The sequence below is a fragment of the Parambassis ranga genome, chromosome 17 (genome assembly GCF_900634625.1).
Source record: "Parambassis ranga chromosome 17, fParRan2.1, whole genome shotgun sequence".
Taxonomy (NCBI): domain Eukaryota; kingdom Metazoa; phylum Chordata; class Actinopteri; family Ambassidae; genus Parambassis; species Parambassis ranga.
This window is the reverse complement of record NC_041037.1, coordinates 18133014-18147185: the sequence shown is the minus strand read 5'-3', so window position 1 is coordinate 18147185 and position 14172 is coordinate 18133014. Positions and strand designations below refer to the sequence as shown.

The 14172-nt window shown below is 46.2% G+C and overlaps 1 protein-coding gene across 1 annotated transcript; it reads left to right on the top strand.

Moving 5' to 3' along the window:
• The first annotated feature begins 1 nt into the window (after position 1).
• On the top strand, positions 2–4746 carry LOC114449232 (amyloid beta A4 precursor protein-binding family B member 1-interacting protein-like). The gene is made up of 11 exons (XM_028426718.1): positions 2–162; positions 244–315; positions 383–542; positions 613–734; positions 815–889; positions 974–1117; positions 2237–2347; positions 3488–3586; positions 3687–3771; positions 3861–3990; positions 4339–4746. Exons 1-11 carry the CDS (start codon positions 127–129, stop codon positions 4391–4393), a joined length of 1089 nt encoding a protein of 362 aa, XP_028282519.1. The 5' UTR covers positions 2–126; the 3' UTR covers positions 4394–4746.
• Positions 4747–14172: the final 9426 nt, after the last annotated feature.

The window sequence follows — 14172 nt, the reverse complement described above, 5'->3', positions numbered from 1 at the left end:
GAGCTGGAGGACCATGACCTGGATGCTCTGGTGGCTGACCTGGGATGCAAGTCATCCCAGCCAGAACTCTCCACTCCTCCACAGAGCAGCAGCCTTCCAGATGATCGGACCCCCCCACCACCTGCCATGACTCCATCATCAAACACTGCTGAATCATCCCAGGTGATGCAGACGGTTACTCAGACCTTGGATTATGAAAGTTAACATGTTGTCGAAAGTTAATGGAAGTTTTCTTGTGTGCAGAGCAAACCTCAGACTAAAGCAGAAAAGATCAAACTGGCTCTGGAGAAGCTGAAAGAAGCCAAAGTGAGGAAGGTAAGGTCAGCAGGCGTCTGCGTGTTCTTCTTCCCTGGGCAGTAGCTGATTGTGAGGTCTCTCCTAGTTGATAGTGAAGGTGCTGATGGGTGATGGCAGCTCCAAGACTCTGATGGTGAATGAGAGGCAGACGGTCCGACAGGTTTTGGACAAGCTGCTTGAGAAGACACACTGTGACAGCAGCATCGACTGGAGCGTGTGTGAGACCAACCCTGAGCTGCAGAACGGTGAGATCACTGTAACACACACACACATTGAGTCTGACTATAGGAAGCAGAATGTTTTTCATCATTTCAGAGAGAGGCTTTGAGGACCATGAGTATTTAGTGGAGCTGCTGTGTGCCTGGACTCGTCACAGTGAAAACAAAATCTATTTCGTGTTAAGGCCCCAGAAGTATGTGATGTTCACAGACCCTCAGGTGAGAAGGAGGGCGTAGCTGTGATCACATGATGATGGAAGACAGTGAGTCAATTAAAATGTGTTTTCCTCCTCCTAAAGCTGTTTTACATGTGGAAAAAGAGCAAAACAGTTTTGAGTGGGGTTAACCAACAGGCCAAAGAACTCCTCATCAAGGTCAGTGATGTTTCCAAGCTCACACTGGAGAGGATGCCTGTCTTTTTTAATACTTTGTGTGTGTGTGTCTGTCTGATGCTGCAGGAACATTTTGGAGGTTCAACTCTGATAGTTCCTGATCTTGAAGGCACGCTGTACCTAAAAGAAGACGGGAAGAAGGTTTGGAAGTCTCGCTACTTTGTTCTCAGGGCCTCTGGAATCTACTATGTACCCAAAGGAAAAACAAAGGTAGGATAAATGAAACATCAGGCAGCATTTCAGTGCTTGATGTATCTTATCAGAAGCCTGAAGCAGACAGTAGAGCTCTTGCTGTTGGGATCATTTGATTAAAACCCTGCATCATACACCTGTAGGATGTTCATTTAATCTACATCCACAACCTGCTGCCTGTACACTTTTTTAAGTACAGTAGTGTCTATTGGCTGTGTAATATGATAAGCTGCTGAGTCAGTTATATTGAAAGTACAGACGTAAGAGCACTGTGTTGTTGCTATAAAGACGTCTATATGTCTGCATTGTTGTTTATGCAGATTATTCAAATCTGTCCTCAAAGAGCTGAGGGATGTTAGTTTCTCAGTGACAGCTTCTTTCTGAAGCCTAACAGAGGCAGAAAAGCACAGAAATGAAGATAGACAGTGTGAATTGAGGCCTTGCCGCTATTAAGAGAAACATGTAGTTCTGACACTGAGACAGAGCAGCAAAACACCGCCCCTGTAGGCCAACTCCAAAAAATAAAATCATCCGAGAGGGAGAAATAGATGCGAGGGAAACTGTGTGAGGCAGATGTGCAAATCACAAACATAAGAGAGCTGCAGGAATCATCTGGGGCCAAGGACACATGGGTAAAGCAGACAGGAAGCATTAACCGAGGTTCTACTGCAGTCGCCTTAACAAGTAGCTGCACAAAAGCCAGTGTCATATGAGGAAAGGAGACGAGTGTCACCACGCAGGCAGAGCCGGAGAAGAATCAGTAAATGTGAAAAAAAGAAAGAGCAGAAAAAGGAAGGAGTCGTCGTCTGCTGGTCAGCACCACTTAGGAAGTTAGACTTCTGCTGATCAACTACACCACTGACAGTGTGGTTGAATGTGTGAATGATGTGTCTCCGCTTAGAATTAAACATGGAAGGAATGCTTTAAAGAGGAAGACAAAGCTCCACTGAACATTCTTTGAAAAACGGCCTCAAATTAAGTTATGTTCTTTGGAGAGTTTTAATACCGACCAGACAACAGTGAGAGAAGATACGACTGGCCACTATTATTCTGTTGTCATTTACACTGTGTGTTCTTAATAATGCTGTGAAACTGTGCTGTGTTAGTGAGACAGCATGCCGTTTTCCTCTCTTGCAGTCTTGCAGTGACCTCGCCTGCTTTGTGCATTTTGAAAAAGTCAACATCTACACCACCAGCAACTACAAAGAGAAATACAGAGCTCCCACCAACTTCTGCTTCATACTGAAGGTCAGCTCACATTTGAGGTGGTGAAGATATTAAAGAACACGTGTGATAGCTTTTTTTAGTCAGCTTAGAGGTTTTCTGTTCTGACATGGACTTTTTAACGTATAGAAGCTGATTGCAACATACAATCCGTGCACATTTAACTCAGGCTTAAAACAAAGTGTAGCAAAGTGCACACTGATGGTCATGGTGTTCGAAAGGCTCTGGGGCTCTCACTAGTGCTGAAGATGTTACCCATTCTGCTATTATAACTGCTCATATGGTTAACACTGTGTGGTATTTGAGACACCACATGAACAGAAAACATACACATTAACTATTTAAATGATGCTACATACACTCTATGTGGTGGAATTTGCACTTTTGTGAGACAGGTAAAGAAAAAACAAGACCTTTTCCATACTGACCTGTAGGTGCAAAGTGTGTGTGACAAATATAGTATATGTGCCGTAAAGAATGTCCAATGGGATGTCCTGCGAGCACATAACCAAGTACTGTGTCCTTTGCTTCAGGTCCCTTTGCCATCAAATAAAGGCAAAATGCACCAATAAGAGTGTAAAAAGGTATATGTGTTTAACAGAGACTCTGTTTTATCATTTTTACTAGTTTTACTGAAGCGTCATGATTCATGGTGACAGCTTGGTCTGATCTGCCCTCTGCTGGCACTTTTATGTACTACAAAAAAAATGGATTAAATCATCAGTGGCTCTGAAAGAAGGACGGCATGGTGAAGGTTCCTGATTAGATTCTGGCTGTGGCCTTTCTGTGTGGGGTTTGCATGGTCTCCCTTTGCCTGTGTGGGTTTTCTCCAAGTACTCCGACTTCCTCCCACATTCTAAAGATCCTTGTTAGGTTCATTTGTTACTCTAAATTGCCTATAGTTGTGAGTCTGAGTGTGATTAGTTATTTGTCTGTGTATGCTGACCTGCGATGGACTGGGAGAAGAAAGAAAGTGACCCCACAGTCATGTTGTCTGTGTTAAAGGCAGTTTATAGACTGCCAAAAATACACACAGCAATGCATTTTGCATAGGATGTTGTGTATAGGATGACTAAAACCAAGGACATTTTCAGGCCTGGTCTTCATGAGCTGTAATATAAAATCTCTGAAACAGAACAGTTTGTGTCTTCCTTTGTCCCCCAGCATCCCTGCATCCAGAAGGAGTCTCACTACATCAAGTTCCTGTGCTGTGACAATGAACACACGCTGCTGCTTTGGGTCAACTCCATCAGAATAGCCAAGGTTAGATTCAGCAAAGTCTGTAACACTGCTCACTGAAACTAAGCCGTTTAATCACAAACACACTGTAGACTTTAGCTGTGTGTCCTCTGCTTGTGTTCAGTATGGCGCTGTCCTTTATAAAAACTACCAGGAGGCGGTGAAGAGGGCATCCACTCTGCAAGGTGTTGACTCTGCTCTACACACAGGTAAGTCTATACTACACACAGAGGTGGCAGACCTATACTGTCTAAACCTACACCTCAGGGTCTAACTCTCATTTGATCATCTTTTGTAGACCAATACAATGGACTCACCACTCAGGTCAGTCCACAAACAAATCCAAATCCACCCAAAACCACAAATGTTGAAGAATACCCACATGAGCCACCACCTGACTTCATCCCTCCTCCTCCTCCTGGACACATGTGAGACACAGTGCCACCTCCCTCTGCACATGAGGGATAACCTCAGCAAGCCTAGCCTATTTAGCTTTACATGACGTAATGCACAAATACACAATAACAGTGTTTCATGCATATTATGCAAAATATTAGAAGCTATTTATTCAGAAGTCTGTAAGGATATTTATTTGATGTTTTGGCTTAAAGACAAAACACTGTTTTTAAATTTCAATGAGCTGTTTATTACAAAAAAGACTGTACATAAATTTCAATGAACACATCCTATGTACAAACTGAGAGAAGACAAACATCAGATTCTGTTCCCATGAACATTTAAGTTACAGATGTTTTTTTTTTCCTTTTTTTTGTCAGTTGCACATTGGATCATAAGAAAACACACATCAGAGAAAGGCGCCTTGACCTGTGATGCCCTGAAATGCTAGACGTTAAAGTGGTAAACGTTACAAAGTTCCGCATGTCAGTGGTAGTCTCATGATTTCTCTATGAAAAAAGTATAAATAAATCCTTTACATACAAACTGCTAGCGCACCTTCCTCAGCAGTCTCAGACGTAAAAAGAATGCAAAGCTAGAAATACATTAAGTAGAAAAGAGTTGAAAAAATTACCTCATGATGGAAAAATACAATCAAGGATGGGATGTAGTGGCAAATCATTCACTGGATACTTTCATGCTGAGTGAATACTGTTCATAAGGATGACTCGTTGCCTTTGTTTAAAAACAACTTGATCCCTTTCAAAATAAAAGCTGAATGCCCATTGTTTCTGAATCCGTATGTTTATGTTATTGTTATGAATATATATTCTGAGACAACTTCATCAAATGTCTGACAGTGACTTTACTTGCACCAACATTCACCTTGTAAGAGCAGGTATCTTATTTTGTAGTCGAGAAATCCTTTAAGACCTCAGGACCGAACGTCATTCCTTCACTGCAGTTAGCAGGACTCATTCATGTGGAGCACAGACTCTGGACAGAGAACAGAAGTGATTCTAGCTGTAGTACATTACTGCTGAGTCGCCTACATTCACTACAATACAGAAATGATTGATTACAATCAGAATGATAAGGAGATCAAAGTCTGCTGTTACATTTCTACGTAGAGCACTCTTGAACATGAGGTTTGTGTCGGTGATTATGGTTGTTGAGCACCAAAATAAAGCACCACACCAGCAACCACTGAAGGAACAGACGGGTTGTATAAAGGTTAGTTGATGCTCAGACGGCAACTCTTGTGTTGCAATCAAAGGCACGACACAAAGCATAAAGTCACAGTTGTTGTTAACTAATCAGTGCAGCTAAAACACAATGAAAAGACGTGAAAACTCACAAGTTAGTCCTTCCTCTGCTTCACACTGCGAAGCACCGCTCTGCTACAGTAGCTGGACAGCATCACTAACCATAGTGACAAAAGGATATAATTGTGATTTAAGATAGAAAAATAAATACAAGCACTTTGCCTAGAGGAAGTTAAAATGGCACTGTGAGTGAATTCAAATAATAATAATCAACAAACAAAAAACATTTTAAAAAATCAATCTTGGCACCACCCCCCCAACGCTGATGGAAACACTGGTGAAACACTGACAAATGTATGGTACTGGCAGCTTCTCACAATACAGTACAGAAAAAAACCACCAGAAAGCAGAATCGCTTGTTTTGTTATGCATTCTGTACACTCACCCTTTTTTTTTACCAGCATCCCCACTGACACAGAGCATAGTGAATAACTCCAGGCCTCCTTGAACATCTTGTGATTCAACAGCATGGAACATTCAGCTGTGTCCTAAAGCACTTGCTGATGTCTGTTTGTCCTTGTCGGGTGTTTTTTGATCACATGAGGTGGATGTTTTTGAGAGTTGGTCTGATGGTGTACATCCATCCATCCATCCATCTTCCACCGCTTATCCGGGGCCGGGTCGCGGGGGCAGCAGTCTAAGCAGGGACACCCAGACTTCCCTCTCACCAGACACTTCCTCCAGCTCCTCTGGGGGAATCCCGAGGCGTTCCCAGGCCAGCCGAGAGACATAGTCTCTCCACCGCGTCCTGGGTCTTCCCCGGGACCTCCTCCCAGTGGGACATGCCCGGAACACCTCCCCAGGGAGGCGTCCAGGAGGCATCCGAACCAGATGCCCGAGCCACCTCAGCTGGCTCCTCTCGATGTGGAGGAGCAGCGGCTCTACTCCGAGCTCCTCTCGGGTGACTGAGCTTCTCACCCTATCTCTAAGGGAGCGCCCAGCCACCCTTCGAAGGAAACTCATTTCGGCCGCCTGTATTCGCGATCTCATTCTTTCGGTCACTAACCAAAGCTCATGACCATAGGTGAGGGTAGGAACGTAGATTGACCGGTAAATCGAGAGCTTCGCCTTCCGGCTCAGCTCCTTCTTCACCACAACAGACCGGTACAGCGACCGCATTACTGCGGAAGCTGCACCGATCCGTCTGTCAATCTCCCGCTCCATTTTTCCCTCACTCGTGAACGAGACCCCGAGATACACAAACTCCTCCACTTGGGGCAGGAGCTCTCCTCCCACCCAGAGAGGACAAACTACCTTTTTCCGGTCGAGAACCATGGCCTCAGACTTGGAGGTGCTGATTCTCATCCCAGCCGCTTCACACTCGGCTGCAAACCGACCCAGTGCACACTGGAGGTCCCGGCTCGATGAAGCCAACAGGACAACATCATCTGCAAAAAGCAGAGATGAAATCCTATGGTTCCCGAACCAGATCCCCTCCGGTCCCTCACTGCGCCTAGAAATTCTGTCCATAAAAATTATGAACAGAACCGGTGACAAAGGGCAGCCCTGCCGGAGTCCAACATGCACTGGGAACAGGCAACCTCCCACAAGATGCCGCGAGGGACACAGTCGAACGCCTTCTCCAAGTCCACAAAACACATGTGGACTGGTTGGGCGAACTCCCATGAACCCTCCAGCACCCTGCGGAGGGTATAGAGCTGGTCCAGCGTTCCGCGGCCAGGACGAAAACCTTAATCCGAGGTTCGACTATAGACCTAATTCTCCTCTCCAGTACCCTGGCGTAGACTTTCCCAGGGAGGCTGAGGAGTGTGATCCCCCTGTAGTTGGAGCACACCCTCCGGTCCCCCTTTTTAAAAAGAGGGACCACCACCCCGGTCTGCCAGTCCAGCGGCACTGCCCCAGATTGCCACGCGATGTTGCAGAGGCATGTCAACCAAGACAGCCCCACAACATCCAGAGACTTAAGTTGTGATGGTGTACAGTGCAAATAAATGGGTAGGAGCCTCTGTATCAACACCTCACTGTATGGATCTACTGGAAGCAAACTGTTAATTTGGGTTGCACATACACTAATTGCACTAGATTTATTCTCCTCTGATTGTATGTTACTATTTCTGAGGCAAAATGTGATTGTTGGTGCCACAATAGATGTGACAGTGAGATAGAAAAACAGGCCTTATCTCCTCCCTTTCATCCCCGTTGTAAACTAACATACCTACCAACGCTTCGACACCCTCTTTCTTTGTGCGACTTTTTAAAACAACCCACATGCAAGATGTTTTTTTAAATAGTAAAGCTGGCGGGATGCTGCGTCCATATGGAAAAACCCAGACATTGAGTTTCACTAAACTCTGCCTGAAATCTTTGATCTCCTCTTTGCTGGAAATATCAATTAAGTGTTAACAATATGAACATGTCCTTGATAGATTTTTAAAATGTGTTTCTTCACGTGGAAACAGTTGAACCTGTCACACTGCTGTTTTTGTCACAGGAAGGACACTGCACAACATTTCTCATCATGTGTTTAGACGTGACACATCACATTTCTCTATTTTCTGTAGTGACTAAGCACAAGTTTGCAGTGGATACGCAGTATTTGTTTGCCACGCCACGAATAAATGTGTCGCTTGTTATGTACAATATGACAAGCAGTTAAGAGTTACCACAGGCTAACACTGAACAGAGCCACCAACATCCATCATGTCTTGAAACAAAACAGGAAGAACACCATCCACATCGTGACAATTAGTGTGATTTGGAGAAATAACCATTGCAGTCTATGCAGCATGCACTGAGCAGTGCAGAGCAGGAAGATCACGTGGCTTTGCAGTCACCCAGATATTTGTTAGGAATGACAGGTGAGCAGCACTCTCTTTATGCCTGTTGCTGCACTGAGGTGCATGATGAATGCTGAATGCAATGAAGCTCTGCCACACTTTAAGTAGATAGATAGATAGATAGATAGATAGATAGTAATGGAGTAAGAATGGTAGGTGGGTGAATGAGACAAAGTTGCCTTTGCCAGCAGACCTGCGTGGTTTGGCAGCAGTCTGTTGATTTCTATGGCAGCAGACAAACACCCAGCTGTTTTTGTGTGTCTGGGCTGGTGGGACTGGGAGTTGGATCCTCATCCTGAGAAACTGCAGTGTGATGGTCTGTCTTTGCAGCATCTCCCCTCTGAAGAACTGGGAAGTCAGATTGGTCTAAGCATTTCACAGGTGCATCTGGCTGTTGGACTGAATGGTCTTTTACTGCAAAGCGTTTGTAGGTCTTTGCAGCACACCAGTTCCTGTCTCTCAAAACCACTGCACTCCTTAGTAGGCTGGACACCCTGGAAGATGTCCTTCCATCCTTCATAAAGCCATCCATCCTCTTAAAATAGGAGTCCATGACATTCTTCGCTGTGACCCTTTCAAGCTCCTTGCCAATAACCGTGAAGAGTTCACAGAGGCATTCCAGTGACTCTTCGGCCCTGTTGTCCAACAGTCGCTTGATACAGCTGTGTATGACCGTCGAGCTGAAAACATTAGCTCTGAAGAGCTCACAGATGAACCCGATGTTATTAACAGAGCGACAGGAAGCTTTGACCTCTTCCAGCTCTGCCCTGAGTCGTTCCAACTCTCCCTTCTGTGCCTTAGCAGCCTTGAGCCATGCCTGTCACTCCATGAAAATCCTGCTGTTTCCATGGTTCTCTTCAAACTCTGCCCTGCAATGTTGGATCATCAGATTTTTGAAGCTGACAGGACCTGAAGAGCTGGCCTCCATGATGCAGCCGCACATAGTGGCACAGAGTCCAAGTGAATCTGGAGAAGACATGGCCTTCTCAAAGATCAGGCTGGTAACTGTCTTCAACCTGTGCTCTGTATTTAGCTGCAGGTGCTTCACTTCTGACATCCAACCCTGTAATGTGTCAGGGCACACCCTGTTCAGCATGGTTTTAACATAGCTGATAACTCCATCTGACTCCACAGGGCCTGTCTGTGGTGCTTCAGGCTGCTGCTGGCGGGTCATACTGAGTATCTGCGGCGTTTCGATCCACTTGTCTTCATGAGGCTGTCTCACAGCTCTCTTCTGAGCTTTGTCCTGAGCTTTCCTTTTCCTTCTCTGTGCGAGCAGACTGGGTCAAAGAGTTGATGACTGTACCCTTGCTCTCCAGAACTAGATTTACCCTACATGTAGTCTGGGTCTTACTGTTAACAGTGGGGTTTTTTAATCCTTTGTCATCAGTTGGTCCTTGAACTGGTAGAGGGCTAGCCACATGTGCAATGGGCTTGCGTCTGGGTTGGCTAAAATGGTCACAGTTAGAAAGACCCCAGTCTTTGTTTCTGAGGTTTATGGTTGCAGTGATGATGCTAGCAACTCTTGAGAGAAATGGCCCCATCTAGAACGAATAAACGCATCTGGTGGAAGTAGTGGTCCATTTTTTCCTCTCGTGTGACTCGTTCTAATTCCAAACCAATGAGCGTGAACAGAGGCACTCCAAGGACTGCTCATCTGCGTTACCCAGGAGTCTGGTCAGAAAATAATGAACCATGGTGTCATCGATTAACTTGCATTTGAAGAGCTCAGCAATGAAGTGGATGTTGTTGAGGGAGCGACGGGAGGCTTTGACGCCAACCAGCTCCTTCCTGATGCATTTCAGCTCTTTCTCCTCGTCCTCAGCAGCCAACAGGCGCCTCCTTCTCGCTTCATAAATGTGGTTGTTTCCATGGTTTTCATTAAATTCAGACTTGCAGTGCTGGATCAGCATTGTTCGTAGGCTGGAAGCAAAATTGGTGTTGTAGTTCATAACATGCCAGCACATGTCCATATATATTGTGGGTGTGCTGAGTGAAGACATGGCCTTTTCAAAAATAAGGCTGGTAATTTCCATCAGACCCTCTTCTGTATCCACAGGCTTTGTTCTCAGGTCTTTCATGCTGCCCTTGAAGTTGTCAGGAGTCAGCTTGTCCAGGATACATTTAAAATGGTTGATGATCACTTCCGTCTTAGCAAGCTGCATCTGGTCTGTAACAGCCTGCCTTGCAGGTTGTTCACGGTGAGCCGGATATGTCATCTTTCCAGTGGACAAATATTTAGGCTGGTGTTGTGGCTGCATTTTAACAACAGTAGTGTTGTCTGGCAACTTCTATAAAGTTAAAAGTCACAGTCGATTTAATACCCAGAGCCATAGAGAGAGATTAAGATTAAGATTAAGAAACCTTTATTAGTCCCACAATGGGGAAATTGCATTTTTGCAACGGCATACAGACAGCAAGGGATAAGTTAAGAAAAAGATATATACATTATAAAATAGACTACCAATAAAAAGATATATACATTATAAAATAGACTCAATCAAAAAACAGTTTACATATTAACAGATGTTGCACAGGTGAGTGGAGGTAGGAGTGGTTTATAAACTGTACATAGTGCATCAGAAACTAAATAAATAACAGTAAATAAAAGCACACTGTGGTGTGTGAAGAGCAGCCCAGGACAGAGCTGGACTTCCTGATGACTCTGTCCAGCTTCTTCCTCTCCCTCTCAGTGATGCTGCTGTTCCAGCAGACCACACCGTACATGATGACCGATGCCACCACAGAGTCATAAAAAGTCTTCAGGAGTGCCCCTTTCACTCCAAAAGACCGCAGTCTCCTCAGCAGGTAGAGCCTGCTCGGGCCCTTCCTGTACAGTGTGCCTGTGTTGTGAGTCCAGTCCAGTTTGTTGTTGAGGTGAACACCCAGGTATTTGTAAGAGTCCACCTGCTCAATGTCCATTCCCTGGATGTTCACCGGTGAGGGGGGGGGCTGAGTGTCGTCTGTGAAAGTCCACCACCATCTCCTTGGTTTTCCCTGCATTGATCAGGAGGTGGTTTCGCTGACACCAGTCCACAAAGTTCTGCGTCAGTCCTCTGTACTCCGCATCACTGATGAGACCAACAATCGCAGTGTCATCAGAGAACTTCTGCAGCACACAGCCGTCAGTGTTGTGTCTGAAGTCCGACGTGTAGAGGGTGAAAAGGAAGGGGGCCAGGACAGTCCCCTGAGGGGCACCCGTGCTACAGGTAAACAGGTCAGACACACAGTTCTGGGCTCTCACAAACTGTGGTCGGTTTGTGAGGTAGTCCCTGATCCACTCTGACAGCAGGTGGTCCACCCCTGTCTGCTCCAGTTTGTCCTTCAGGATCGCCGGCTGGATGGTGTTGAAAGCACTGGAAAAATCAAAGAAGGTGATTCTCACAGTGCTGCCGGGCTTCTCCAGGTGAGACGGAGCTCGGTGTAGCAGGAAGGTGACAGCATCCTCCACTCCAACATTAGGCTTGTAGGCAAACTGCAGCGGATCCATGGAGAAGTCCACTGTGGAGCGGAGGTGTCTCAGGACCAGTCTCTCCAGTGTCTTCATGAGGTGGGATGTCAGAGCCACTGGTCTGTAGCTGCTGTGGTCTTTGGGGTGCAGTGTTTTAGCCACTGGTACCACACAGGAGGTCTTCCAGAGCTGTGGTACCACCCCCAGCTTGAGGCTCAGATTGAAGACGTGCTCCATAACTCCACACAGTTGGTCTGCACAGGACTTAAGGAGCCTGGAGCTAATGGCATCTGGTCCAGCTGCCTTCCTTGTCTTTGTCTTCCTGAGTTCTGTTCTCACCTGGGCTGCTGTGAAGGACAGGGGTGGGGGTGGGGGATGAGTGTCTCTGTGTGGGTGTGAAATGGTTTGATGTTGTGATGAGCTAAGAGTGTGGGGGGCTGTGGGAGAGGAACAAAGGCCATTAGTCAGAGAGTAGAGGTGCGACTGCAAGGGGGGAGGAGTGGGTGCTACATCAAACCTATTGAAGTGTAGGTTTAGGTCATTGACCCACTTCTGATCCCCCTCAGCCTGTGAGTGGGGTGTGTTGTAGCCAGAGATGGTTTTCAGGCTTCTCCACACCCCGCGGACGTTCTGCTGCTGCAGCTGCTCCTCCATCTTCTTCCTGTAGCTGGCTTTTCCCTCTCTGATCTTCCTCCTCAGCTCCCTCTGTGCAGCCCTCAGCTCATCCTTATTCCCTGACCTGAAAGCTCTCTTCTTCTCCTTCAGGAGAGCTTTGATTTCAGGGTTAATCCACGGCTTGTTGTTGGAGAAACACCGTACCTTCTTGGAAGGAAGAGTGTTCTCAACGCAGAAGTTAATATAGTCCGTTAAGCAGTCTGTTATTGTGTTGATGTCCTCCCCATGTGGGTCATAAAGCTCTGTCCACACAGTGGTGTTGAAGCAGTCCATGAGAGCAGCCTCACTCTCCTCGGTCCATCTCTTCATTCTGCGTGAGACCGCCGGTTGCCTGTGCACAACAGGAGTGTACACAGTCTGCAGATGGACTATGTTATGGTCAGCTCTTCCCAGGGGAGGGAGGGGGGGATGCAGAATATGCCTCCTTGGTGTTGGCATAAAGCAAGTCCAGTGTTCTATTGTCTCTAGTGGGGCAGGTGACATACTGAGTGAATGTGGGCAGAACAGATGAGGGAGACGCGTGGTTAAAGTCTCCAGAGATGAGGAAGAGGGCCTGTGGGTGCTGTGTCTGCAGCCTGCTGGTGACTGAGAGCAGGGTGTCACAAGCTGTGTCTGCGTTAGCAGAGGGAGGGACGTACACCACCGTTACAATCACATGTGAGAACTCCCGTGGTAGATAGAAAGGCCTCATGCTAACTGCTAACAGTTCGATGTCCCTGTTGCACAGTTGTTCTTTAATAGTGCAGTGTCCCGGTTTGCACCACCTCACGTTCACATACACAGCCAGCCCCCCTCCTTTTCCCTTACCGCTGTCCGCCATTCTGTCCGCCTGCAGCAGATGAAAGTTTTCAAGCAGAAGAGTAGAATCCGGGATGTTCTGTGTGAGCCAGGTCTTGGAGAACAGAAGGACGCTGCTCTCCATGTACTCACGCTGATGGCGAGTTAGTGCCGCTAGCTCATCCATCTTATTGGGAAGAGATCTCACATTTCCCATAGTGACGGTGGGGAGAGCCGGTCTGAAGCATCTCTTCTTATCTCGACGTTTCTTCCCGGCACTGCAACCACGGTGGGACTTCCGAACCAGTTCCGGGGGTATTTGGTGTCTGTCCCTGGGGAACACTACAGCGCTACTCAGCGCAATCAGCTGTTCCCTACTGTAAACAACGCGAGCCACTTCATGCATTGTTGCTCTGGAAGTTGTTGAAGAAGCAGAAAAACAGCGAGAATAAAAGTGGAGAATAGCAAAAAGTAGGAAAAAAAGAGACAGTAAGCAGGAGCCGTTGCAAGCAGCAGCCGGTCTCCACCAGCGCCGGAAGTAAGCAGAGAGAGAGTTGCGTCAAGCTTTGATGTCACCGCTACAGTGATCACGTGGTTCATGTAAGCCTCAATAGTTCCAAACAAACTGCGTGCTGCCGTTTACCTCTATGGGAAAGAGATATATCAAAATAAACCCTACAAAAGTATATCCAGCCATTATTTGTGTCAGTTATGCTTTTTGTGTTACTCTACTGCTCTGAAACTACCCCAATGCGGAAACTACCAACAGTGCGGGTGCAAAATGTATAAGAAAATATAAGTAACTGTTTAATGATAAAAACAGGGCATATACTCTGGTATATTAGTGTTTTGACATCGTTTTTCTTCCCGTTAAAGTAAAAAATAAAATTGTATTAAAGGTTATAAATCTTTGTGATTGAGTTTGAATAATTTCGCATTTAAATCGTTAAAGAACTCAAGCTACAGTTGTTGAAACCCGACGATGAAGGAGAAGAAGTTGTTTGTTAGTTGTTGTTTTGTCTGTGGAGGTGGAAATGTGGCTAAAAGTTTGCAGGAACTTAACCCCGGTGTGACGGAGATCAAACTGGCAGCTACATTTGTAGGAGGTGGCGCCCCAGGCAACCGCGTATGTCGCCCAGAGCCCAGCTCAATGGCACCTTAAGGTGCCATAGTGGTAGCCATAGTCGT

Bases quoted from the DNA above. Each gene is read 5' to 3' on its own strand.
- LOC114449232 (XM_028426718.1), top strand. From the start codon at position 127: ATGACTCCATCATCAAACACTGCTGAATCATCCCAG. The intron at 890-973 runs GTCAGTGATGTT...CTGATGCTGCAG, and splicing joins CCAAAGAACTCCTCATCAAG to GAACATTTTGGAGGTTCAAC. The intron at 3,991-4,338 runs GTGAGACACAGT...TTTTTTTGTCAG, and splicing joins CCTCCTCCTCCTGGACACAT to TTGCACATTGGATCATAAGA.